Source organism: Nyctibius grandis, chromosome 8 (assembly GCF_013368605.1).
Source record: "Nyctibius grandis isolate bNycGra1 chromosome 8, bNycGra1.pri, whole genome shotgun sequence".
NCBI lineage: Eukaryota > Metazoa > Chordata > Aves > Nyctibiiformes > Nyctibiidae > Nyctibius > Nyctibius grandis.
In genome coordinates, this window is record NC_090665.1 from 36,577,865 (window position 1) to 36,605,055 (window position 27,191).

Sequence of the window (27,191 nt, forward strand, 5' to 3'; positions counted from 1 at the left end):
TACAAATCCAGTAATGCACTTGGCTGTGACACCACCTCAAAAACATAATACATTTAAAAAAAAACCACCATCAACTAGCTACCTTTCCTCCTCATTCTACCACATCAATATTTCTCTGATATACCATGTTATGAATCAATTAACCATCTACATCATCAGTTCTTTGTTTACAGTCTTCAAACACAACAGCTGCATTCCTTTTCAGGCATACAGAGAAAAAAAGTTATCATCACTGTAGTATCAAATGGTATTTATGAAGCTTTAGTTTATACTCATTTCTGTAAAGCCATTTTCTGCCAAACTAGGCAGTCTCAGACATGTCTTCCTGTTCTTATAACCTACTTTAGGGCACTCTTATTATGCACTGAGAAAGTTAGCAGCCTGTATTTGTTCAGCACTTCAGTGTTATTTGTTACAGTCCAAATTAAAAAACGAATAAATTAAATTGGAATTTCAGTTCAAGATTTTTAAAGTTGACTGGGGGGAAAAAAACCTGGTGCATCTTCAACTGTAACAAATTACTAAAAAGCCAAATAGGCAATTTATTAAAATATTTCACTAATTCTCAGGAAGACTGAATAAAATTTTGAAACCATACGGAACTTGCCTAATATTAGCCCACTCTTATCTACAGAGGATTTTCTATGTTCTTTGATCAAAAACATGAAAGTGGCATTCACTTTTGTAATACAAGACTTCCTTTTTTATCCAAAAATGTTTATGAAGTATACACTAGGAAGCTGAAAATTGTTCCTTCAACCATTCACCTTCACTTCTGAGTCTGAGTTTGACCCCTCATATTCAGCATTCCACTTCAGTATTTCAGTGAAATAACTGTTGCTTTAAAATATCTTCCTCATTATTCTCTCTGAACAACTACAGTTGAACTCACATACATATGAACAAGTGCTACACATCATAACTTTGGCACAACAGTGGGAGCCAGGTCATACCACTTCCAGGTCTTAGAATAGTTGCATTGATAATATTATATTTGAATTAATTGCTTTCTTTAAAGAAGCCTTCATGAGAACAACTGAAACAAATTAAGATACAGCCAAGGAAATGCTCACAGTAATAGTTACACGGAACTCAAATTCTAGATTAATCATAAATTAGCACCAGTATAAGGTTATTTTAAGGAAAAGCTTCTAAGCAGAACAGTGTCATTCCCTAAGTATCTGAGGTTGAATAAAAATGTTTATTGTTTCCTTTAAATTAAGCCATTTCTTCTGCATTCCTCACCTATCTAATCTCAGAAATAAAACTGAAAAAGACAGGACTAGATCACAGAATAAGTTAGAGAGCAAACAAAACCACAAAGGCAAATTCCAGACAGATCACAACTATAAATATACATATGCACGTAAATGTCAAGGCAGAGGAGCCAAATCCCTCCCCAGAAAAAGCTCTTTCACAATTAAGTATCATAATATTTGCAAACCCACATTAATGAATGGAATAAATTGACATTTGCCTACAGTGTTTTGAAGAAAAGTACATCCATATACAATAGTAAAATTTCCTGTAAGATCATCCATTATTTTCCCAGAGAAAAAAATGTTGACAGTGACTTCTCTCCTCCCATCTTTAACTTGTATGTAGCTGTTGACTGAGCTACATTTATACTTTTGGACTGTGAATAAGACCTTGTAAATGCAAACCCCATTCATGAATTCATTAAACAGAGCTTCACTACAGAAATATTCAGTAGCTGGTCTCATACACAGAAATAAACTTTGGAGTTTACAACAGAAGCAACAAATAGATATATAAAAAAAATCAACTAACAGAAAATGCAAAGCGTAACAGTTCTTTCTAATCAGTCAATGGCCCTAAAAGAAAAGCTTCATTTAGTCACGCACTTCATACCCAAATAACTACCCAAATTTATCGAATTTTTACTGCAGGTCTCTGCAGAACATCCTGCTGCTGTGATGGAAGTAAAAAGTTCACTGTACATAAGGATTCTGAGGCTGATTTTACATCTAAATTAATAATCATACAAGAAAATTAACTATCACAGAAAAACTTTAAAAAATTAATAGAATTATTAATTTACAATAGACAGTGACATTAACTTTGTTAAACAGCATACTTAAGTAGGTGCACTTATATTTTCATATTACATACATTGTGTCTTTGAAACACTCTACTTGTAAAGATTCAAACTGAAATGCACCCCAAAGTATCTACCAGTTCGTGTACTACATACATCGTAATTTCTTTCCTGAGGCTTGGTGAAATTCACTGTCAATTGAGCCAGCAGTGTGCCCTTGTGGCCAAGAAGGCCAATGGCATCCTGGGGTGTATTAGAAGGGGTGTGGTCAGCAGGTCGAGAGAGGTTCTCCTCCCCCTCTACTCTGCCCTGGTGAGGCCGCATCTGGAATATTGTGTCCAGTTCTGGGCCCCTCAGTTCAAGAAGGACAGGGAACTGCTAGAGAGAGTCCAGCGCAGAGCCACGAAGATGATTAAGGGGGTGGAACATCTCCCTTATGAGGAGAGGCTGAGGGAGCTGGGTCTCTTTAGCTTGGAGAAGAGGAGACTGAGGGGTGACCTCATTAATGTTTATAAATATGTAAAGGGCAAGTGTCATGAGGATGGAGCCAGGCTCTTCTCAGTGACATCCCTTGACAGGACAAGGGGCAATGGGTGCAAGCTGGAACACAGGAGGTTCCACATAAATATGAGGAAAAACTTCTTTACGGTGAGGGTGACCGAACACTGGAACAGGCTGCCCAGAGAGGTTGTGGAGTCTCCTTTTCTGGAGACATTCAAAACCCGCCTGGACGCGTTCCTGTGTGATATGGTCTAGGCAATCCTGCTCCGGCAGGGGGATTGGACTAGATATCTTTCGAGGTCCCTTCCAATCCCTGTGATTCTGTGATGCTTACGTTAAAAAGACTTGTTGACTTTTGATTTCCTCACAGATTAAAAAGGAAGAAATGTAGTGGGATAGGTATAGTCATGCTTACAAAAATACCCGGGTTCCATTAGAGATGTATCTAAGTCACTGTGAAACAGTACTCCATAGGACACATATCTACTATCCTTTCTATATTTAAAAGTTGATAGTATTGTCCTGAAAGATCTGGTCTGATTATTTTTGGTTCAAGAAGAGATATTAAATAGAACTGCAGGATACAAAGTTACCCAAGACAATTAAATTCATTACATTTAAGTTATACCAGACCTAGCATCAATAAAAATATTTTCTATTTTATATTGGCAGTATCTGCTTCAAAATAACGTTTATAGTACTGGCATATACATGAAGTTATGCTCCTGCCAACAGCCCAAAGGACTGTTGTTTTTTAAGGTCTTCTGTGGGAAAGTTTACTTTAAATATACATTCCAGAGCTGACCAAATTTACAGCTCAAGTTCAATGTTAAATCTCAAAACATATACTGCTATCACCCAGAGATATACTGTTACTACATCTGAACTTTCAAAATTAATTTTTAAGCCTGTGATTCACGCAGCCTTCAATTTTATTTGGAAAATCTACATGACAAGTCAGCAGGTACTGTTAGAATTTTTTTTTTAATTAGTTTTACTTTTCTTGTTACTTTTGTAACGATGAACTGAAAGCTATAAATGCTATGCACAACTGAAAATGTCCATCATATTTTCACATTAAAACTTACTATTGTTTATTATATATTAAGTTCTAGGGTTGGGTTCTTCTCTTCAGAAAATGATTATTCCCGCTATATATTATGACCTACATAGAAGTACATACAATACCAGAAAAAAAAAAAGTAAATTGATCTAAATCTCAAGTACATTTTATATTAAACATGGTTACAACTATCTTCAAAAAAATGACTAGGACACTAGTCACACATGCACACTGATCCTTCATCACAACATAGCAAACCTATATGTCATTAAAGAATTGCTTTCTTATACCTGATTCCTGTCTACTAAGTCACAATCTCTACTATAGCTGAAGAACAAAAATACACTTGGAAGAATTTTCCAAATTTAACTTTCCACTGCTGAGAGGGAATGAGCATCTTCTTGCAAGGAGGCAAAGTTCTTAGGACACTGGCTATGATCTTTGCATTGATGAAAACACAACTAACTCCCCTTACTTCACAATGGTGTGATTAACTACTTCAGTCAAGTACCAGACTGCACTTAGAAAAACAAATGAAACATACGAAGTATGGTCACACAAAGCAACATCCACACGAAGCTTTTTCATCTACAGATTCAGGCTTCCCTGTTCTGAAAGAATATAGATTCCACAAGTCCTTTTCAATTCCTTAGAGTCAGTGACCATTTCCATTCCCACCCACATAAATTTCTGTAAAAGGCCTCTTCTTCAAAACAAGTTGATTGGTCAACCAGGAAAAATGCCAATCACACAAAACATTTAACAGGTTCCCTCACATTACTGACTATGCCTATTTACAACACTCACTATTATAAACTCAAGTAGTTACCAACATTGTTGCCACACATACTTTTGTAAACATCTATATAGAAAAGTGTACTGTGTTGGTAAGGAGAAATATCTGCTCACTGTTATTACCAAAAAAATCAAATTCATACAGAAGCTGAAGTTCTGTTTCCTCCAAGAAAACTTTCTGTTTTGACAAGTTCTGTACAATTTACTATTAAGTTATCAGTTAGGGGCAAAGAAAGCAGAAAAATAACAGTAGTCAAAAGTTCTTCCTTTCTATTTTACATACAATAAACCTGGATTTTTGTCCCAACTACTTTTAGCTCTGACTGCTATCACCCAGGAATTTATCCAAGACTCTAGGAATTTTGTCCTGAAACAGCCCATATGCAAATGAAGAGTTAGACTTAATCACACATTTATCCCCCTGTACCAGTCAGGTCTCTCCCATGTCAGCAGCCTTACCACACTGGTTATACAGCAAGTAAAGATGTTTAGTATGAACACTTTAAGGCTTCGTAATTGTTCAGTGTCCCTCCAACACTAGTTGCTTTTTATTTAATTATATTAATGTTCAAGGTTTATAGCCTTTCTGGTAATTGTTTTAAGAAACAACATACTGCTGCAATACAAGTCTTCCAGATTCTCAAGTGCTAACGTACTCAGACCCCAAGTATGTTTTCAATGTTGTCATACAGGAGTATTTTATCGGATATACATAACACTTTATACATATGCCACAGGCTTCCATGTTACACTTTTCTCAGCATGAATAGTATACCATATAACAATACATATTGCTTAAAAAAGGTAAAAGAAGTACTGATCAATGCTGATTAGTGTCAAAAAGAATACAAGATTGCTTGGTAGCCAGGGAAAAAAGCAAATGAAGTGTTAGGAGTTAGTAGGAAAGGAATAGAGAACAAAACTGAAAACATTATTATAGCATCATATGAACAGTACATCTACATCATAACACCGAGCATTTCTGTTCCCCTCAACTCCCCAAAACCAAGTATAGTATTTTTTAAATGTTCACAGAAGGACCATAAAAGATGATCAAAGATATGAAAGTGCTTCCACATGAGAAACAACTGAGGAGGCTTCAGTTCTTCAGTCTGTAAGAAAGACAGAAAGAAGGCACAGAGGTCTACAAGGTCTATAAATGATGCAGAAAGGAGGAGGAGACATGAACTCTTCATGGTTTACTCCCATCTAAGCCAGAGCCATTACGTGAAACTAGCAGAAGCCAGCTTCAACAATAAAATTAAGAAGTTCTACAAGCGATAGAATTCCCTGCCAAAGGACACTGGAAACTTAAAAATGGTTTCAGTGAGACACTGAAAAAATACCATAGAAGAGATCCACTGCAAGTTTCTTGACGGGGAAGCCAAAGCAGGAATTCCTCAAGTGGCAAACATTTGGAAGCTAGGAAGGTGGAAAAGAGAACCAACTGTTTGCTTTATTCCAACTTTCCCTGAAGCATCTACTTATCCCCACTTTTGAATGCAAATTACTGGGCTAAACAGACCACTAAATGGACAACCAGTTCAGCATTCTCTAGATGAGCACCCTCATTAGATTCATGAAAATCTCAAGATAATACAATGCAGCCACTTCCATGTTCTAAAGAATGAACACTTTACAACACAGAAGCTTAAAATGTGAGCATTGGCACTATGTAATCAATCTCTGTGACAGACAAATGCTGTCCAAATGTACGGGTTTGGTCAAGCCCCCAGAGGTCTGCTCCAACTAAGGTATTAGAAGAAAAGTGTTCGGGTACTCTTTATTCTAGCACCCTTCCTTGTCATATAACTGGAGTACTGTTTTGTATGTGTGTTCAAAAAAACATTCAACTCATTTATTAGTACTGCCAAGGAGGGTTGGTGAAGGCTTTTTTTTTGTTTTGGGTTTTTTGGGGGGTTGGTGATTTGCTGTTGCTTTGGTTTTTTTCAAATGTACATACACTAGAGGCATGTTACTTAAAACTGACTTGAAATTACAATCCAGGGTACCACTTGCAACCATCGCTGCCTCCTCTTTCTCTCCTGCCACCTCTCCAACTGTTGCTATGGAACAAAGTATCAGTTGCCTATAGGCTCCCACGCAATTCATACACACGAAAAAAAAATATTGAAGAGATATGTAGACCTCTACCCTCGTTTTCCTACCTGCAATCTGTTTATTATACAAACCTTGGATAATAAGCAATGAATATTAAGCATATCTGTATTGTTTTCCATCTAAGTGAAATAAAGAGGGGTGTTGCTTACAATAAACAGATTTTTTTGAAACAGGTCCTTAGTAACACTTTTAAATGTTTCTAATATTCCTGTTTTCAATAAGAGTGAGGCTTAATCTGACACTAACGCCCCACTCTTGCAGCACAGAAGGGGCAGAAATCTCCCTACAAGTATAGAGACAGAATAGCCAGCTCATATGCTACTCCTTGTGCACTCCAGCATTCTCCACCCCACGGACCAGGGCCAGCTGGCACAAAACAAAGTAACATTTGCTCTGGGCTAGCTGAGACTGGACACAAGGCCAGCCAGCTCAGACCCCGGGAACCGTGATTGGCTCCCTACCAGTTCTTACACCAACTGAATCCTGGTGCAGGAGAACTGTGACCTAATAGTAGTGCTATGTACTGATTAACAGGAAAAGGACAATGGAAAAATAGTGCTAGTTTCCACAATAACCCTTGCTGACTTCAAGAAACTGGAACGGAAAAAGACTGTTTTAAAAGGCATTCTAAATGCATTTATTTCAATAGCCTACATAAAGTTAGTTATTACAACTACCTTATCACCCAGGAAACATTAGGATGGGCAGACTGTTTCATTTAATATCTATTCAATAGAAGTAGCATACAACAGCTCCTTTTTTAGCATTTCACCTGTAGAAAAGGGAGGGTATCAGCCACCTACAACAATTTCTTGGTGTTTACCTTAACTATGGTAGCAATTCCTTCATTCACAGCAAAGGAATCCTATGGGGTTACTTCCACCAAACAATATAATTAGCAACCTGTTGTCTCAGCAAAGAGGCAGCAGCAGAGAATTCAGGGCACCTGTAGAATAAAGACAGTCCTTATAGGTTAGCTCTTGCTAAAAATCTCTGGGAAGTTGGCACTGACATGACTCAGATGTTACCTGATCTGAACCTGAAGTCTTTCTTTCCAATAGTTCTCAGCCTATCACTCAAGTATTTGGATTCATTCTATTTTAAATAAAAACAGCCCCAACAAACTGCCAGTTTGGAACATTCATTAGTGGAGCATAACACATTCTAGAAATATTTTCCTAACAGTGAAGATACTCTACAGCTTTCTACTGAAGACCGATAGGCTCATCTAGAGTTGTACCACTGCTTCAGTCATGTTCCATAATTAAGGAACAGACAGAAATCATGTCTGCAAGTCATTTTTAATTCTTGCAAAAGTATTACATTTTTTTCTGACATAGTTAAAAAGCTATCAGTAAAAACAACAGCTGAGAGAAAAAACTGGATAAACGTGACACTGATCACAGTTACGGGTCACATGTAAGAACAAGGGTAGGTGGAAGATTCCTGCGCAATCCCTATCCACACTTTTACTTGGTTGTTATTTTTTTCCCTGTAATGACAGAAATTAATAGTTTCCAGTAGGAAATAAACTATTTTCTCAGTCTTGATGAAGACAGGAACTGCAAAACAAACAAATCCACTTAGAAAAGCGACCCAGCTACACTGCAGTCTTTTTAATTGCTGTTATACTCAAACAAGATGATTGTTATTAACGCATGACCAAATAAGGAACTGCACACATTTTTGCTGTGGACATGTGATCATGCTGTTCTTACATAAGCAAAAGGAGATGGTCACACTAGATACTTTTTCCAGAGTGTTCTGGTCAAAATCCCACCCAGCTGCTCTGATTCACACAGCTAGTTTTACATGCAAGGCTGAAAACACATGCACTGAACTGTTGTATAAAGGCAGGAATTTGATAAGGAGATGTCAGAACAACCCCGTTTAACCTGAAAGGAGAACATATGTCAGCATACCTAAACTCACTTGACTTAACTTGAAACAATAAGAATGTACTTCTGTTCACCTACAGAAGACAGAAATACAGGCAGCCCTAGATATATTTATCAAAATCTGCTGTAATAGAAGTCAAAGTAGTTGCTCATTAGTCTTTCAAATGTTTCAAACACAACCTCAAATAGTTTCCTAGTTGGTTTTTTTCCCCCTTAGACAACCTATAAGAGTTTTGGGAAAAGATGGAAGGGGGGGGAGTTCGACAGACCTACGCTGCAGTTAATCTCTGAAATTATTCATCTAGATTAAGTGCTGCTAGGTAAAGAAGGTACAACACGGAAAGATGAACAATTAAGCAGAAAAATGTCTAGGTGTTCTGAAGCAATAATGTTTTAAAGTGATAGCAAATTTCAGCATCTATTCTACTAACACACTACAGAAATTCTACAGTTCCGTTAAAATTTTCCCTCAAACTCATAATAAAAGTTCAAATTTTGCATGGTAGCAAGTCCTAGAAAGACATTTCACCATAGAAAGCAACATATTTCCTTTTTAACCTTTTCCCCGTCCCTTCTGAAAAAAAAGCAGTACAAAGAATAGTGATGAATTAGAGGACACCTGCAAATAAAATTTATCATTTCCATCATTATTTAATGAAAACATTACACAGAATCAGTTCACTGATAGGACATAATCCTAACAGACAACAACCTGTACAAAGGAAGTAAAAGATCTCCTCTTTATATTCTCCACAGAAAATACCAATCCATAGTCAAAAAGGTTTACAGGTGTATGATTTTTAGCTTGTGCAAGCTGAACTTATGGAACCTCCTGTTTTCTCACTCTTCAAATCAAGTCATATCATGACATCCACATCACTGATTTTTCCAAGTGATACCTGAGATTAACCCAGCAACATTCATCCCTTTCCAAGTCTATGCAGCACTGTTATTGAAGGCTCATTTTTAAATACAACCTGGCCTTTGATGATTACACCAAGATACTTTTAACCACCAATAGATACTGAAGTGGCAGTTAGACTACAGCTTTCTCTAAGGTGCCTCTGGATATTGATTTGTTAAAGAAAAAATATCCTTACACATTCACAAACTTCACTGCAAACATTTATTTTTCCCCTGTAACCCTTAGAATAAAGTCTAAGGGGATTTTCAGTTTAGATAAGCTTGTCATAATCATGGTTTTATAGACTGAATGGATTAGTCATTTAGAGCTTCTAAAGCATCTCTTCCATTTTCCTTCCTCACCCTCAGAAGATACTTACCTTTCTATGCTAGTTTTTTTTCTTATTGATTCTGTGATATATGCACAATTTGGTTAAAAATAAGGTGCTCTGACTCACAAATTAACAAATAATTAGCTGTAATTAAACAGTATCAGAAAGAATACTACTAGGGATCAGGCCTATGTAATAGGGAAGTACACCAATCTCTTTAATCAAGCTCGTCCTCACTTTGAGATGAGAATTCTTAACATCACTGCCTTAATTCAACAAAATATGTATTTACACACTTATTAATAGGACTTGAATGCACATTCTTCAGCGCTCTGATAGAGGAATACAGTAGACACTTCTATCCTCTACAGCTACTATTGCAATAATTATTTGTTCTCCTTTTAAAAGTCCCTCAGTCCCTATCTCCGCCCTTCTCAACCCCCATTCATATGCAACTTCCATGCCTAGCTCCATCAACAATTTATTTCAAACAAGGCCTTTCACACTTTCTCCCTCATCTGCTAGAGGTTTTGCAGATGCTAACAGTAAACAAATTCTCTGGGCTCTCGAAATGTTCCTTCCCATGACATCCACACAAAAACATCCAACCCCCTTGAACAAGTAGGACACTGAAGATTGATGACCACATTATCTCGCTGACTAATATTATCCAGCTGCCTTTTTGCGCTACATGCATTCCATATGGTGATCTACTGTCTCCTTGCATACTTCAGTTGTAGTTAAGGAAGAAGTGCATGTTCTCCGATTTATCCTTGTGTATTTGTGACACATCTAATGAAATGGTGCCTAATGCAATTTGATAGCCTTCTGTAAGCTAGTCAAAATTTCAGAGGCTAGGTCATGTTAATCTTTTACTGCTCAACTGTCCTCAAGCCCAGAATCATATTAGCTGCTAGACCTCAACAGAAACCTTGGGGCGAAAACCTCATCTTCCCTTTTAAGTTTTACTACTAAATTCCCTTTCAGCAGCTTCAACCCACTTCTAGCTTTAAACCAAATACAGATGAAACAAGATTCACAAGATTAAAATGTGCAAGACAAGTTCTCTAAAGAATCTACAGTATTTACACAGCTTTTCTTCAAATTTAATATAGTAAAACATTTTTGCTAAGAAAAGCAGCATGACTAAATGCAAGCCAACAACCCCGAAGACTTGGGGTTTTTGAAGCTTACTATATAAAATTTGGTACACAGGGGACCAGATATGGGCTTAGGGAGCAAATTCACTCTTGCCCTTCCCCCAGAAGCCAAGGGGAAAGCTGTGTTATCATCACTGAGTGAAGGCAGATGTGACAGTGGCTGCAGCAGAGCAGGCTGCCCTTCCTCTTCAACACTCCCATCCCCTCCCACAAATACTTTTTCCTACCCCCTCCAATTACTCAGTAGCAACCCATGCCTCTGCATTTCTCTGGAACAAAGCATAATAGGAATACTTGCTGACTAGGAAGACTGAGCTGACCATCACTTGGATCATCCTGGGTAGGTGAATTCTGCACAGTCATCTTACTTTTTCAGTTGTATAAACTGTTCCCCTTGACCCTCATCTCTCTCAGAAGAGAACTTAATTATGAGCATGGTACAGATTCTGTAGACAGTTTAAGTTATGCTTTAATATCACCGTTTTTCCACCAATACATTCTCTTTCAGATCGAAATTGTGGATCTGAAATTTGTAATTACTACTTCGGTGCACCTGTAGTAAATATGAAAGCTCATGACAGATCAACAGTTGTTTGGATATAGAGGACATGCTGAATCTTTTCTCAGCAGTTACATAAGGGAATTTTCTACTGATAATGTTGCAGATCCCGGACACCCTTTGCCAGTGCAGGCGCACCAGCTGACAGTTAGGATCTGAATCAATTGATCTAAATCTCTCAAAGTGATGAAATCATCAGAAGCCAATTGCAAATTTCCCCACACCAGCAATGACTTGCAGAAAGCATAGCAGGCAGATGTAAAGCTATCACAATGGTTATCCTGATCTGATAGTTAGAGACTGTAATCACTTTTCCTGTATAGGTGTTTAGTGTACTGAGGCAAAGCTAAACAAAACACGATACCCAGAGAACTGCAGAGGCAACTTTATAAGAAATGTAATCCTTTAATTTATGGCCCTGCGAGAGGTCTCCTCACCTGTACTAGCAAACCACTTCTTTCCGAACTGCCTTACCCTTTGGTCACCACAGATCAAAGTTGAAGTCAACTGCTAAAGGGGAAAAAAACAAACAAACAAACAAACAAACCACCCCCAAAAACCCCAAACAATAACTCAATGCAAGCATGCACTGAAGTGTCTCAGCTTATGCAGAGGATATGGGCCAGTTCCACACTTTTAAATCTATGCTTTTGCAACACCTGAACTAGCTAATTTAGAAATACCCCTAGTACCTTTTGGTAGAAGTAAGGATTCCTTCATACACACAATATTTGATTTTTTTTTAAAAAAAAAACCATAAAACCACAAAAAAAAACATAAACGAGAAATGTGGTTTGTGGGTTTTTTTCCCCCAGAACTCTCCATTACTTAAGTATACGTGACAACCCACACTACATAAAAAGTTTTCTGACTTTGTCAGAGTTTTCATTTGAACTAGCTGTTTCTCAGTAATTACATCTACCAGAATGTTCAAGTTATTGTTGTTTTCAGTCAGACTATGGCCTGAAAACCGTGAGAGATGTCATTATCTAATAAGTTTAGTTAAGGGAGAAATCTTCCTCCAATCTCCAAAAGAAATACTGAAAGACACTTTAAAACTCCATGTTCTCTGTTGCCTCTTATGTTGTCTACTATCTAATTATTAAAATTCTGAAAAATAAGTGGTAGAAGATTTCTCTACTATAGATCATTTAGTAAGAATGAGTTATTGTAGAACTGAGGCTTATTTTACACAGCAAAACAAAAGTTCTCTTGCTCTAGCAGCACAGTGCAAATATTTGCTTACCAATCTACTACATTTAATTTCTTGGAAGGCAGATTTGAGAAAACAGGCAAGGAATAATTTTTGCAAATGAGAAAGCAGAACAACCTGGTGTATGCTGCTGTAACAAGTCAGCAGAGCATTTGAAAGAATATTGCAGTCAGCACTGTTAAGGGGTTACATCCTCACCCCACTCCATTAAGAGATAAAAGGAGAAGGATTTAATCCCATAGGGATAATTTTCTCAACAGAAGTATAATTTAATAAAGGAAAATGGAGATAGAGTCCTTAAGAGACATGGGTTTCTAGCAGATAGGTTCTAAGTGCCATCATGGGAAATACAGATAGAAGCAACTCTAACTGTTGATCAAGATCATGATATCAACTTAGGAACAGTGAAAATAAGGGCATAGTATTTACACAGTACACAGTGACTTCAAGAATTTGGAATATTAAGAAATCATATATATACAAATATCTCATCTTTCAAATGAAGCGTCTCCTCCAATAGTAGTTAAAAGCTGATAAAAATTCCAAAATTAACATTCGTTTATCATTGGTTGTTTATAAATCCAACTAGAACAGTTACAGTACCAGACAAGATTGTTTGCATTAGCCCAAGGCTAATGCATAATGCATAACTGCTTAAAAATATCATCAGTGTTATATAGCTACTGGCTTGTCTCACAGAACTTAGCAAAGAATCATTATCCCATTTTGTAACAATAAAAAGCAAAGTACATAGACGCTCCCCATCTTCTAATAAGCGAAGAGCCATAAAAGACATAGCCAGCAGACAGTATTAGCTTCAACGCATCATAGTCAACTATTATTGCTCAACTTATTTATTTGCATATCATGGCTGGTATAAATAGCCGAATTCTCAATAACAAAGGAACGGAAAAAATAGTTCAAGGTCAAATTATTGTTTAGACATAGCAAAGAATCAAGCACGAAAATGAAGTTCCCACTTTCCAAACCTATTTTTGCTTTCCCCGCTCCTCCTCCAGAGATACATTAATGGAAAGTATATGCTAATTCTTCTGAACAGGCTTTTTCAGGAGAAGTGTCTCAGCAGCAAGTTTCACCTAGCTCTAATTATACACTGAAATCTGCCTAAAAGCATCTAGGAATTTTAGCTTTGTGGAATATATTCATCTTAAAACCCTTTTGAGCTATACTACTTCAAAAGTTTTCTAGAAGGGAAAAAAAATCTAGCACAGGTTTTCAGCTTCCTTTGGTGGAGTTATCTGGACTGCAGACGCAGGATAATCTGACCTCAGCAGCACTGTGTCTTAAGGTCTACTAAAATGATCCCATTTATAAATAGCCAGAACTGAAGGGACCAATGAGAAATCAGGAACTTCTTAAGGCAGCATGGAACTAAAAGGCTAGCCAAAAGAGAAGACAGCAAGACACATTTTCTTATACAACTTCAACAGGGTTGCTTCCTCCCTGCATATAGTCCAAAACTAGGCAAAGTCCAAAACAACAGTTCCTTAATTAAAAGTACTGACAACAGAGAAATATAGACTCATTTAGGTTGGAAGAGATGTCCCACACTTCAGTTTAAAAGTATATATGTTTTAAAAAAAAAGGCATGATATTTATGTAATCCAGGAGCCCGTGAAGAAGCTACAGTTCGATGCATATAACTAAATTTTAAAAAATTGCAAAGCATCCCCTCAGAACAGTACAGAAAGCAGCTATACAGCTTAGTTCCCCGTCAGTATTACCTCGCCTCTACTGCTATGACAGCTAAGTAGATATTCTATGACCTTATCTAGATGTGAAGCCTTTGCAACACACCGTCATCCATACCCAGCATGACAGTTCATCCCCACCAAGTCACAGGACCTAAACAGGGCCCAGATTAAAGCATTACTAGCTCCAATTTTTCACTAAAGCTTATGCTTGCGCAGTCAGGAAAAAATTCCCCAACTGCAAAAACTGTACAATAGTAGCGGCCACTTTCAACTAAGAAAGGAACAACCGTGGACGCTGGAGGAGGAGACAAGTGAAGCTCCCTGAAAAGGGACAGGAAAAAGCCTGCTCCGAGTCGCGGGGCGGGGGAATAGCCGAAAAGCCGTTCAAAACCAGCGACGGGCCGCGCCTCAAGGGACAAGGCGGAGGGGACAGGCGGGCACCCCGCCTCACCGCCCCGGCCGCAGGCTCTGCCCCCTCGGCTCACGGCTCTGCCTCTCCGCGGGGCTCGGAAACAAGCCCGACGAGGCGCCTCTCGCCTCTCCAGCTACCGTAAAGCCTGCACCACTAGACGCCAAGGTTTCTCCCCCAGAAACGGAGCTTGTATTATCTTCGCTAGCTGTCCCGCGTCACACGGCGGGCACACCGACAGCGTCAGGCGGCCGCGCAACGCGAGGCACCACGGCACATGACGAGGAGCCCCCTCCACACGGCACCGCCGCGCTACGGCGGGAAAGAGGCGCGGCTCCCCCCCTCCGCTCAGGGCTTAGGACACAGCACCGCTGCTACCCCCACCGCCCGCTCCTCAGCCAGCCCGGGAACCAGTCGGGAAGGAACAGAAACACCAGAGCGCCAAACGCCTCCCCAGGCGCGGTCTAACGCAGGCAGGCTGCCAAGCCGCAGCGCTGCCGGTTGCCCTCGGGCCCCCCTCCATTACCTCCCTCACGCACTCACCCAACTGACGCTGCCTCAGACACCCCCCGGGCCAAGCTCACTCCCAGCAGCCTCCACACCTCAGGCGCGGCTCGAAACCAACTCACGCGAGATCCGCCCAGCGCTCCCCCACAGCGCCTTGGGCGCAGCGCTGCGCTGCACCCTCCCCTCGCGCCACGTGACGCTCCCGGCCCTATCACCGGCTGCCTCTAACAGCTCATGCTACTATGGAAACATCACGAGCCCGCTGCGCCTCCGCCGCTGTGGAGGGAGCGGGGCGGGGGGAGCGGGGCCGCGAGAAACGCCGCGAGGTTTCTCCGCCGTTCTCCGACACCCCTACGAAATCTCGCCCAGGTCTCGCGAGGTTACGCCACTTTCCCTCCCCCCTCCCCGAGCACGATGCCGCGCAGGAATGTGAAAGGCTCCCGCCCGCCGCCATTTTCTTTCTTTCTTGGCAGGCAGCGAGTGGGGCAGGAAGCGGTGGCTCAGCGAGTATGGCGGACTATTCAACGGTGCCCCCTCCTGCTTCGGGCGCGCCCGGGGGAGGCGGCGGTGGAGGTGGAGGAGTGAACGATGCCTTTAAAGACGCGCTGCAGAGGGCTAGGCAGGTGTGTGTGTGTAACGTGGCTCTGCCAGATCAATGGGCCCCCGGGGCCTGGAGGCAGCTGCTGACCAGGCCGCGGCGCCTGAGTGAGCGGGCTGCGCCCTGACGACGCTCGGCTCCGGGGAGAGCTGAGGAGGGGGCCTGTCCGCCAATATGTGTCTGCCGGGTGGGTGGGGGGGGAGCTTTGTCCCGTCCCCTCACCCCCCTCCGCGCACGCCGCGGCGAGCGCCCGCGCCGCCCGCCCTCCTCGGGCGGTGGAAGGTTTTTCAGTCAGTCACCGGCTCCCTGTCCTCCGCCATTGCTCGCTGCCCGACTGCGCGCCCGCAGTGTCTCGGCTGGGCCTGAAGTGATCCGCGCCATCGCGGGGCGGCGGGATCCCTGCTGCCGGCCTGCGGGCAGGCAAAATCTGGGCCGGCGGCTGCGGCGCGTTATCGGGAGGTCGGCGCCTTGCCGGGCCGCTCGGGTGGCGGAGGGAGGGCGGCTCCGCCGCGCGGCCCGTATTGTGTTCCCCGAGGCGCCCCGGGTGCCCGCTAACCTGCTCAGACCGGTTGGGGAGCGCTGCGGCCTGCGGAGCGAGGGCGGTTTGTTCGGAAGTTCTTTATCCCGAAGTTTTATTTGTAGCTTTTGCACCACGGGCGATGTTTTCATTATTTCTCGGGCAAAATTTTCGCCTCGTCTGGTAATAACCCGTCGCGGTTTTGGCAATATTTGAAGACCTGGTGTAGTCGAAACTACTAAGGTTTGAAATAGTTTTAGCGGTCAGGCCCTCTGTGAGATACCGCAGTGTTTTGTGAAGAACGGTAGAAAAAGAAAAGCTCCTTTTAGAAAAAAAGTTTCTGGTCTTTGAAGGGCAGCCTGGGTTTTTTTTCAGCCGATGAAGAAAATACAGGAAGCTTTGCTGTTGAAGGATTAGCACGAGTCTCCTTGAAGACGTTAAAAAATAAGATTTCTGTGAGCAGAACTGTTTCTAGCAGCAGCCTTCCATTTATTTATTGGGGTCTGTCACGACCTGTCACCAGGACAGGGTCGTTTTAATATGTATTGTCTAAAGCGCTTAAAATCGTTTAAAAAACCTGGAATTAATTAGGTGTGACTGATTTTTTTTTTAACTCACAACATCTGCCTTTTGTTTAGATTGCAGCAAAAATTGGAGGAGATGCTGGCACATCAATGAATTCAAACGACTACGGTTATGGAGGACAAAAAAGACCTCTTGAGGATGGAGGTATGCACTCATTACTGCTGCATTTATTTTTGTTGAGTATGGCCACGGTGCCAGAATGATTGCAGGTGGTTTTTTTGTTTGCGTTTTTTTTTTTTTCCCCCATAGCACAGCATAAAAACATTTTGTTCCCTTTATAGATCATGACATGCTTTTTCATTTTCAGTTTAATGGGGAAATTTGTTCTAAACCATTGTGCTCTAATCTGAAGTGAATGTAAGCCTGTTTTAAAATATTTTAAATGTGGTTTAAATGCTGTAAAGAGGAAAATGTATGCTGGGGAGAGGGGCAGATAAATTCTTAGTTGAGAAACGCTTACCCAGGTATGTCATTTAAGTCTTTTGTTGTTGCCTAGGACTGATTTACGGTTTGTAAATTACAATTAGAGTAGGAAGTGCTCACTCTTTAAATTTGATTGTTTCACATACTTTATTACCACACAGTTTCAAATAAAAGTATTAAATGCATTTCATTGTAAAAGCATAGGACTTTAAAAAAAGACAGGAAAGTAAATTTTCTACCTTGTAGGCACTTTGGCTTAGTCTAATATTTAAGTCTATAGCATGTGTGAACCCTGATAAGATCATACTTAAATCATCTGACTTGTTGCAGCTTTTTGGATTTGCCTTATACTGCAGTAAAGTTTTCTCCTGAAATGCGTGTGTGTCGTCCTCTGTCTCTTACTAAGCAGCCAGCCTGAACTTAACAGGGTTTGGTATGTTTAATATACACACAAAATCCTGGCTAAATTGTGGAAAGACATCTCTGAGCTTGTTGAAATGTTCTCATAGGTCTCACAAAAGAGCAATGCCTTTTTTCCTTTTAAGTGGATTGAAACTCAGTCTACAGAATGTAACTAAGGCTTTATATCAGGAGTTCTTGTGTCCTGTGATAAAGTTTTTTTTCCTATTAACGGTGAGGTTTTTAATATACAAAAATGAGCTAATGATGCTTCAGATGATATATGTAATGTATTCTTTTTATTTTATGTGTAGATGGCTCTTGGACAAGTCCGAGCAGTACAACACACTGGGAGGGAATGCCCTCTCCTTTTAAAGGCAGGACTTTTTATTTATTACCTGTGTTTAGTATGTAAACATGACATAAACTAGTGGATCTTTCTGGATTGACACAAATATTTCTTGGAATGTGTCTGAGGTTTTTGCTTCACATAAATTATGGTGGTTCATATGACCTTTATTTTGGGGTGGGAAGGAAGCATCTGAAGTCTTATCTTTTCAGATATAGGTTAATTATGCCTTTTATTCCTTTACTGTACAGAAAGGATTTGGATGATAGTGATGTAGTTGCTTTGAATCTGCTTTTTTTTGAAGTTTTATGCTATGAAATGCTTGATATTTCGATAGGAATTTCATACCAACATCCAGATTGAGAATGCATTGTCATGTGATACTGTTATATTTTCAGATGTTTGATCTAGATTTGTGGTCATTGTCAGGAATTTTTTTTCTTCAAATTATTGTTGATTTTTGTATGGATTTGGTTTTTTTTTTTCTTTTTTTACTATAGAAGCATCATTAGCTTGAGCAACCAACAGAGCTAAACTTTGTTCTTTGTCTTAGTTAAGTTTCAGTGACTGGGTATCTATGAGCAATCTACGGTGTGTTTGCAATTTGCCTTTTGTTAAACTACTGAATAGATACATGGAAAAACCTAACATCTTTTCAGCTATACTAACCAAGTGCTGAGTGTTCGTGAGATTCTTTCTTTTATTCAGATGATCAACTCCCTGAAATTGGAGGAAAAAAAAAAAAGAAAGAAAAGGAAAAAAAAAAAAGGGGGACTAAAATACACTGGAAAGTTACAATTCACACAAAAGGTGTAAACACTTCTTGAATTTCTTGGCAAAAAAATTTAAAAAATCTTAATTTTGCAGATCAACCAGATGCTAAGAAAGTTGCTCCTCAGAATGACTGTAAGTAATTTTTATTTTGTTGTCAAAAAAAACCTAAACAAGTGTAGTATTGTCAGAACAAGAATTTGAAACACTGTTCTGGTAGGTGATACTTGAATGAGTAAGATGAAAAGAATGGCTGGGTGTTTCTGTCTTATTTTCTTGAAGCAGTGCGAGTCTGCTTTGTAAAACGGCCAATGATGTTAGCAACAGCTGAGAACCTTTTTTAGCTGTTTCTAAAGCTCTTGATAACACTTCTTTAAAAGTCAACTTGGACAAAAGTTAAGTTTTATTATCAAAGAAGAAGCTTAGTTGTAAATTATACTACTTGTTTGAATTTAATTTTAACAATATTTGTTTATAGCTTTTGGAAATCAGCTACCACCGATGCATCAACAGCAAAGGTAAGAGTTACACTACTCTTATGTAGAGTTTTCTTTTTTTTCTGAAAGAAAGCAGTCTCAAGAAACTTTTCTGAAGATGTGGTATCAATGCACAAAGCAATTACTCTGTATTTGCTGTCTCTTTCTTTCTCTTCACAGCCTAGGCTGTGCGTCAGGCTTAGTAAAAGGAAAACGTGTTGCTGGTTTTTACTACTTGAGCATAGGTAGCATAACCAGAAGTTGGAAGCAGATCTGAAGGGAAAGGGGTTGACACTATCTTGTAAATAAAAATAAAAGCTAATGAGTGTATTGCTCAGTCAGCTACATTTGCTACAACTTAGTACTTCTCCACTCATTTCTTCCTTAAACAACCACATGCAACTATTATGCTTTGACTGGTTTTGGTAGACGAGATGCTGAAATTTGTGTATTTTCAGCATACTTTGATGGATGTACAGGTGAAACTTAAAATGCTACACTGGCCTTTTCTGTACCACACACCTATTAATACTAAAGAGAATGAAGGAAAACTTAGATTGATTCATATTATACTTGAACTTTTTGTGATCAATTTTGTATATTTTTGTTTACTTACTACTGTGCTTGCATAATGACTTTTAGAGTTAATGGGAGGCAAGTAAGCCAGGGTGATAGTGGGAGAATTAGCTTTCTTTAGTGGGAGGATATATATAAATTTAATGCCAGTTTGGTCTCTGAATGGTCATTGTCTTTTGTGTGATTTAATATTCTCTGTAGGTCTGTGATGACAGAGGAGTACAAAGTTCCAGATGGGATGGTTGGTTTCAGTAAGTAGTATGAATGTGGTGTAGTAGTATAGTGAGGGATGTTAGCAGATGCTGTTAATACAAATAATCTTTCTCTATTTTTCTTTCTCCAAGTAATTGGCAGAGGTGGAGAGCAGATCTCACGTATACAGCAAGAATCTGGCTGTAAAATACAGATTGCACCTGGTAACTATTTGTGGTGTTTTTTTCCTTTGTTTATTTTGGTGAGGTTTTTTGGTAGAAAGTTCAGAAGGGTCATCATTGCTTCTAATTGCCTGAACCTTCATTTAAGCTATATTTTAATGTTTTGTGCTAATTGCGATTATCATGGTCTAAAGAAATGCAAACTGTTGTGATACACTGATTATTCTACTTCAGTGAAGTTCACTAGTTTGTATATTATGTTTAATTTCGTAATCTCTTTCTGACCTAACGCTACTGCTAAATTGATTTTATTTATGATCATAGATAGTGGAGGCCTGCCTGAAAGATCATGTATGCTAACTGGAACACCAGAGTCTGTTCAGTAAGTAAAACAAATTCCACGTGTTCATATTTAACTGTGCAATCCATTTCATTTTTTAGATCTCTGTATAATATCTAGAGAGTATGTTTATAATATTATGTTTTTTCTCTACTGAAGAGGCAGTCTGGTAAGAAATGTATACATAAGAAAAAAAGGCCCTGAACCTGCAGTCAGATCCCTCAACATACTTGGAATTTTAAGACAAAAATATGGAACTTCCAACTTTCTCAAGTCCAAGTCTTGTTGTGGATAATACTTATCTAACCACGCACTCATTTCAGCTTGAGAATGAAATGTATGAATGTATGCTAAAAAGAAGCTCTTTATTAACCATGCATTGGAAGATCACAGGGAAAATGTGGGAAATCACTGATGTGTAAGAGTAGGAGTTACTCAAAGCCCAGCCCATCAGAGTTCTTAAATGCTTTTGGTATAAATCAACGTATACCAAAAATTATGAGAGCGATGTCTATGTAATACCTATCAGCAAAGTTAACTTTAGCCTTCCTGTGTTCAGGGGAGAGGATGATAGCAATGAAAATGTGGGGTTTTTACTGGCACAGAGGTTATATAACTACTCGAAGACCGGCTTATCCTGGCTTTGCTAGGAAAGATCTTAAGTGTAGTAGTATATTGGGTATTACCTCATTTATGTTGGCTGCTCCCACTTCATGTTTGCAGGTAAGGCTTGCAGTGACATGTTTTCCTTTGGGAAAGTAGCATGGCATTCTCCGCTTATGTTGCAGCCGAGCAGACTGCTATTAAGTCGTTCCTTTATGGGAATTTTCTTTCTAATTATAGTTTATTCTGCTCACATATTACAGGGAAGAGTTTTTAACTAATGTTAGTACTGTAATCATGATTTTACTCTGATGGCAACTGACTTAACATGTGTGGTGAATATATATATACACACACACATACTTGCTTTTGAACCCTGTTCTGGTAATGGTTACAAATACAAATGTCCTTACTTTGCATGCTGAATCAAGCAGCAGCTATCACGGTACTTAGTGTTAATCCTAGGTTTATTTACAGGCTGGGTTTTTTTGCGTTTTTATAAAACTTAACATAAAATAGATCTGACTTAAGATTGGCTGTTAGTAGATGAAAGAAAGATTACTGTCAAATGAGACGTTATCTGAATTACTACTGAAATTAAGCAGAGTTAGAAAAAGCTTTCTGTCTGATGATTTTTTAATGCACTAAAAAAAGTAAATTGTAACAATTTCAAATTTTCTAATTAACGTGGATTTTTTTTTTTTTATATTTGAAAGGGCAAGGTTTCCATCTTTTGTTCTGAATTAAGGTTTGATCAATGTAACTATATTCAGGGTTGACGGTCATGTTTGAGGTGGTAACTTTTACTTGTGTTTGGTAAAGAACCACCTTTAGTATTCTGACATTGGGGTGGTTTTAGGTCTACCACATTATCTTGCAATTAGTTTCTTAAGTTACTGTTACAGATTTACTGAGTTTGCCGTATATTTCTTAGTGATAGTAATCATATTCTGCAGAAACTTTTCAAATTAAAAAAAACAAGGATTCCAAGTAGAATAGGTGTGGGCAAGTGATACTTGTAGGAATAAGTGTATTTATAAGTGTATATATTCCTTCACAGATCAGCAAAAAGATTACTTGATCAGATAGTGGAAAAGGGAAGACCTGCACCTGGCTTTCATCATGGTGATGGACCTGGAAATGCAGTCCAAGAAATAATGATTCCAGCAAGTAAAGCAGGACTAGTTATTGGAAAAGGTGGAGAGACAATTAAACAATTACAGGTATAAATGTATCTTCTTTTAAATGTGATAATATTGAATCTGGATTTGAGTGGGTATTGACCTCCTTTTCTCAAATAGGAGCGGGCAGGTGTCAAAATGGTCATGATTCAAGATGGTCCACAGAACACTGGTGCAGACAAGCCCCTTAGGATAACTGGAGACCCTTATAAAGTTCAAGTAAGGAGTCCTTCAGAATTCAGAGCATTTTAAAATCCATTCTGATGTTGCAGTACCTAAATGAGCTTTATTCTTCTTTTAGCAAGCCAAGGAAATGGTGCTGGAGTTAATTCGTGATCAAGGTGGCTTTAGAGAGGTGCGCAACGAATATGGGTCAAGAATAGGAGGAAATGAAGGGATAGACGTAAGCATGGTTGAAAAAACTTGTTCACTGTATTTTGAGATGTTAACATTAAAATGTTAAGCTGGGTAATACCACAGAAAGCTCTTAAACAGATTCCAAAAGTAGTTGTGGCATGTAGGTATTACTTGATCGTTGCTGAAATTATGACTTTAAGTGGTGTGCAGCATTCACTTTACATCACCAGCAGTTCTGAACAGTTTTCAGCTAGCTGGAGTTTTTTAGCAAATAAGCAAATAAGTTCTAAGGCTAAGTATGTAATGTCATTAGAGGAATTGGAATTTGGCCTTTACAGAAGAATATTTAAGTCCACTTATTATGCAAGTCATGAGCTTATCATCAGAGGTGAGGCTGAAAGTTAGATCTGCTAGAATCTGTATGCTAGGCCCATTAGAACTTTTGTTCTTTGATTGTGAGAAGCGTAATATCCACTGGAATTGCTGCCGCTATGAGAACTTGTAGTGCATAGGATCTCTTTCTTTTTGATGCTTTCATCCAGTATTTGCTAGGCTTGTGACTTGATATTAAAAAATCCACACTTCAGAAAGCCTTAAGTGACATAGGGCTGGCCCTAGTTTACCATTCTAATATGTGACCCTTTTACTGTGTGAGTTTGGTAGGAATATTCACATCATCGGCATCTTGACCTTTTTTTTTTTTCTTTAAGGTTCCCATACCACGATTTGCTGTGGGTATTGTAATTGGAAGAAATGGAGAGATGATAAAAAAGATACAGAATGATGCTGGTGTTAGGATCCAATTTAAGCCAGGTTGGTAATATGTCCATAAGTTTCTGTGAATTGAGTGTAAATTTACTGGATTACATATACTGGAATAGTTCATTTTTATTCCAGATGATGGAACAACTCCAGATAGAATAGCCCAAATCACAGGGCCTCCTGACAGATGTCAGCATGCTGCAGAAATTATAACAGATCTCCTTCGAAGTGTTCAGGTTGGGTAATATGTTGCTTACCATTTAAAATTTCCTGCCAGACCTTTGGAAAGACTTAAAATGTTAAAAATGAGTGTGTAACTAAAGAAAAGAATGTGATGGGTGTAATTTGAATTTACTTCAAAAATTGGTCTGGAATATGAATGTTTGCTTTTACCGTTGCAGTTTTGTAAGTGTCAGGATGATAATGGTAATACTAATTCAAAGTCATGGCAGTTCTTGATCTGGCTGGTTTTAGAGGTGCTTCTTCTGTTGTCTTGTATCACTAGCTGATGTGCTGTTACTCTGTTGTAATTGGTGTTTAAAAGACAGTTTAAACGCTTATTTTGAGATGACCCTCACCACTGCATTTACAGAAAGCAGACCGAAATTGTGTATTTTCTACATGTGAACCTTTCTGCTTGCTTCTGTATCCTTTCCTTCTTCATCTTTCATATACAGAGTTGTACAGAACATCTTTTAAAATGTAATTTAGGTCTTTAATTATCAAAACTGTCTGAATAGTAAATAATTTTTTTCTGAACAAATGATGTGCTGTAACCCGTTGACACTAGTAATTTGTTTGCAGTAATTTTTATAGAACATGCTAATTTGTTGCTTTTTCTTTTTAGGCTGGTAACCCTGGTGGACCAGGACCAGGTGGTCGAGGAAGGGGTAGAGGCCAAGGCAACTGGAACATGGGGCCTCCTGGTGGATTACAGGAATTCAATTTTATTGTTCCCACTGGCAAAACTGGATTAATCATTGGCAAAGGCAATATATCTTATATATATGTGTACCTATATGTAGTTAGAAAAACTCTTAGCTTTTCTACTTGTACAAGTAGCCATACCAGAGAGATGTTTCATGAGAAGCCTTTGCAAGTAGTTTCGTGTACAGTAGAGCAACATAATACTGCTAAATCATAGCACTCCTAATATTCTTTTCAGATTTTCCTCACACATACCACAGTAGTTAAAAGTCAAGAACCAATCCATTTATCTAACCCATTTTTTTAAAGTAGTAAGTACTGAGTTACATTGGTAGTGTTTGGTAGATTCTTAGATTATGTATCTTAAAATTAACTTGCATTTTATACTACTTGATTGGCCTAGTGTTATTGCTTCTGTAACTCACTCTTAGAAACTAATTTTCACATATTCCAGTGGAGATCTTTTGCAGTGGAATCCTTTAACAGTTTCTTATATGTGTGTGTGTCTATTAAAATAATCACTTCTCAAATAATTTTGTTTTAAATATAATATACTATATGCTTCTAAATGAAATGCTTGAGTTATCTTAATCTTTTGTTTGTAATGTGTTTTTCAGAGACAACAAATTATTATTTTTTAATATATTTTTGAATGCCAAATTACCCCTATTTTTCAAATTTTGTCCCTACTACTGATACAACTTCTCAGGATCCTATGAGAGGAGGAACTAGTTCAGGGAATTTAACTTTCTGGTTTTAGTGCACTGCAAACAATGTGGACTTTACCATCTGATCAGCTTCTGGATTTTTTTGTCATTTGTGCTTGCCTGCTGCTTTATAGGGAGCTTAGGCTTTAAGGTTCTGTTTACTGATAACCGTGGGTATCGGTTGTTATTCATGTCTAATCTTACATCTTTACATGAATGGATAAAAAACAGACAACAAAGGAATTCTTTGCTGTTCTTTCTGAGTGACAATATTGTGGTCTTTCATTTAAAAAAAATGTATTTTTACTAGTTTATTGCAATCAAAGCTCTGTACTACACTGAAGAGGCTTTTTTAAAATTGTTGTTGGAATGTTCTTGTATGGCTCATAAGAATAGGTGTCTTCTCACTTCTCTATCTTCAGCTTCAATGCAGTTGACTTTCTCTGATTTGAATCTTAGTATTTTCACTTTAATGCATGTCATAAAAGCTGTATGTTGCATTGTAGGTGGTGAAACTATTAAAAGCATAAGCCAGCAGTCTGGTGCTAGAATAGAACTTCAAAGAAATCCTCCACCTAATGCAGATCCAAACATGAAGATGTTTACTATCCGTGGAACACCCCAGCAAATAGATTATGCACGACAACTTATAGAAGAAAAGATTGGAGTGAGTGTATAACTATATTTTGGTTTACTATTACAACAACAGAATAGGAAGCGAGTCTCCTTTGTGGAGACTTTTCTTCCATTTTACTTCCAGATTATTTATCGGGTAATAAATTGATAATAATAAATGGTAATTGGGTTTAAAGTAATACAAACGTAACTTCATGCACCAAAAGAAGCAAAAACTTGAAATGGAAAGAAACAGTTACTTTCTTCAATGTAATATAGTATATTTTTTAATGATATGTTCTTTTAGATGCCCACTTTGTGCATAATGAAAAAACTGACAACTTCAAATATATCCTTGATACTGTTAAAGCTACTAAACTGTGTGTTTAGTTTTTCAGTCTCAGTATGTTTAGGTAGAGTTTTAATGCAACTGCATTTTTGTTTGTGTGTGTATCTGTGTAATCAAATTTACTACCTTGTTTTTGTACCTGATCTCACAAACAGATTTAATTCTCAAGATTAGCTAGATTTAGATGTAGCAGTTTATTTTAACACACTGATAGTCTTGCTTTAGTTTGTGGGGCTTTTTTAATGCAACTTTTGGAAAAATCCATGTTTATTTGTAATATTCTTCATTTCCTCAAGAACTGAAATAAATGCAGCTTTTTGGTTGCTATTACTGCCACGGCTGCTTTTAACTCTCTTTAACTAGCCATAAGCCTAATTAATCTTCAGAAAGACTTTTTCTCCAGGGAAATGTCTTTATTTAAAAACAATCAAGCCTTTTAGATTATATTCTTAAAGTGTTCAGATTTATGGTTCTAAACTGTTGAAAAAATTGATAACTTCAAGGTTGATTGTCACCTGTGTACTGCTCTTGTTACAGGGTCCAGTAAATCCACTGGGTCCACCTGTTCCCCATGGACCCCATGGTGTTGTTCCTGGCCCACATGGACCTCCTGGGCCACCAGGTCCTGGTGCTCCCATGGGACCGTATAACCCAGCTCCTTATAATCCAGGGCCTCCTGGCCCTGCACCTCAGTAAGTGCTGCTTCAGCTAGCTTCCTTTTTTGTAGGGTGACCCTGGGATTGGCTTTCACTGTATATGTATGACTTGATCTTTTGTAGTGGTCCTCCAGCTCCATATGCTCCACAAGGATGGGGAAATGCTTATCCGCACTGGCAGCCACCAAATCCACCGGATCCAGGTAAGAAATGTCACAGTTGTACTGTAGTGTGGCTGTACTTCGAGTATGTCCATTTTGTCCTTAAATGAATTGTGAAATATATATACTTTTATGTTACACTGGTAAATCTGAAAAAGCTCCTGTGCTTCAGGCTTTTCTTTACTGATCGTCAGTTTACGTATATTTTATACTTCCCACGTGTTGCTTGT

At 38.7% G+C, this 27,191-nt stretch overlaps 2 protein-coding genes across 12 annotated transcripts in view; one reads left to right on the forward strand and one right to left on the reverse strand.

Annotated features, from left to right (window-relative positions):
• The window catches only part of DNAJB4 (DnaJ heat shock protein family (Hsp40) member B4), a 30,303-nt gene extending 14,727 nt beyond the window's left edge, over positions 1-15,576 (reverse strand). The window contains exon 1 of one of the 3 annotated variants that reach the window (XM_068406475.1): positions 15,272-15,576. The gene's annotated coding sequence lies outside the window, so the exon portion shown is untranslated. Of the gene's footprint in view, positions 1-7,362; positions 7,477-13,593; positions 13,870-15,271 lie in introns of those variants that run through there. The other 2 variants (XM_068406478.1, XM_068406477.1) reach the window with 2 other exon arrangements.
• A 71-nt stretch (positions 15,577-15,647) lies between these two features.
• Positions 15,648-27,191, forward strand: part of FUBP1 (far upstream element binding protein 1) — a 36,843-nt gene continuing 25,299 nt past the window's right edge. For 4 of the 9 annotated variants that reach the window (XR_011048651.1, XM_068406467.1, XM_068406469.1 and 1 more), the window contains exons 1-17: positions 15,649-15,858; positions 16,989-17,079; positions 18,072-18,134; positions 18,974-19,012; positions 19,356-19,395; positions 20,131-20,180; positions 20,274-20,345; positions 20,628-20,685; positions 22,307-22,469; positions 22,548-22,646; positions 22,729-22,830; positions 23,495-23,597; positions 23,682-23,782; positions 24,394-24,535; positions 25,687-25,847; positions 26,682-26,836; positions 26,924-27,003. Coding sequence is in view for 8 of the 9 variants with exons in the window: in XM_068406467.1 (XP_068262568.1) it covers positions 15,745-15,858; positions 16,989-17,079; positions 18,072-18,134; positions 18,974-19,012; positions 19,356-19,395; positions 20,131-20,180; positions 20,274-20,345; positions 20,628-20,685; positions 22,307-22,469; positions 22,548-22,646; positions 22,729-22,830; positions 23,495-23,597; positions 23,682-23,782; positions 24,394-24,535; positions 25,687-25,847; positions 26,682-26,836; positions 26,924-27,003 (1,633 nt within the window). In the remaining variant the exon portion in view is untranslated. Of the gene's footprint in view, positions 15,859-16,988; positions 17,080-18,071; positions 18,135-18,973; positions 19,013-19,355; positions 19,396-20,130; positions 20,181-20,273; positions 20,346-20,627; positions 20,686-22,306; positions 22,470-22,547; positions 22,647-22,728; positions 22,831-23,494; positions 23,598-23,681; positions 23,783-24,393; positions 24,536-25,686; positions 25,848-26,681; positions 26,837-26,923; positions 27,004-27,191 lie in introns of all 9 variants that reach the window. The other 5 variants (XM_068406470.1, XM_068406474.1, XM_068406471.1 and 2 more) reach the window with 5 other exon arrangements.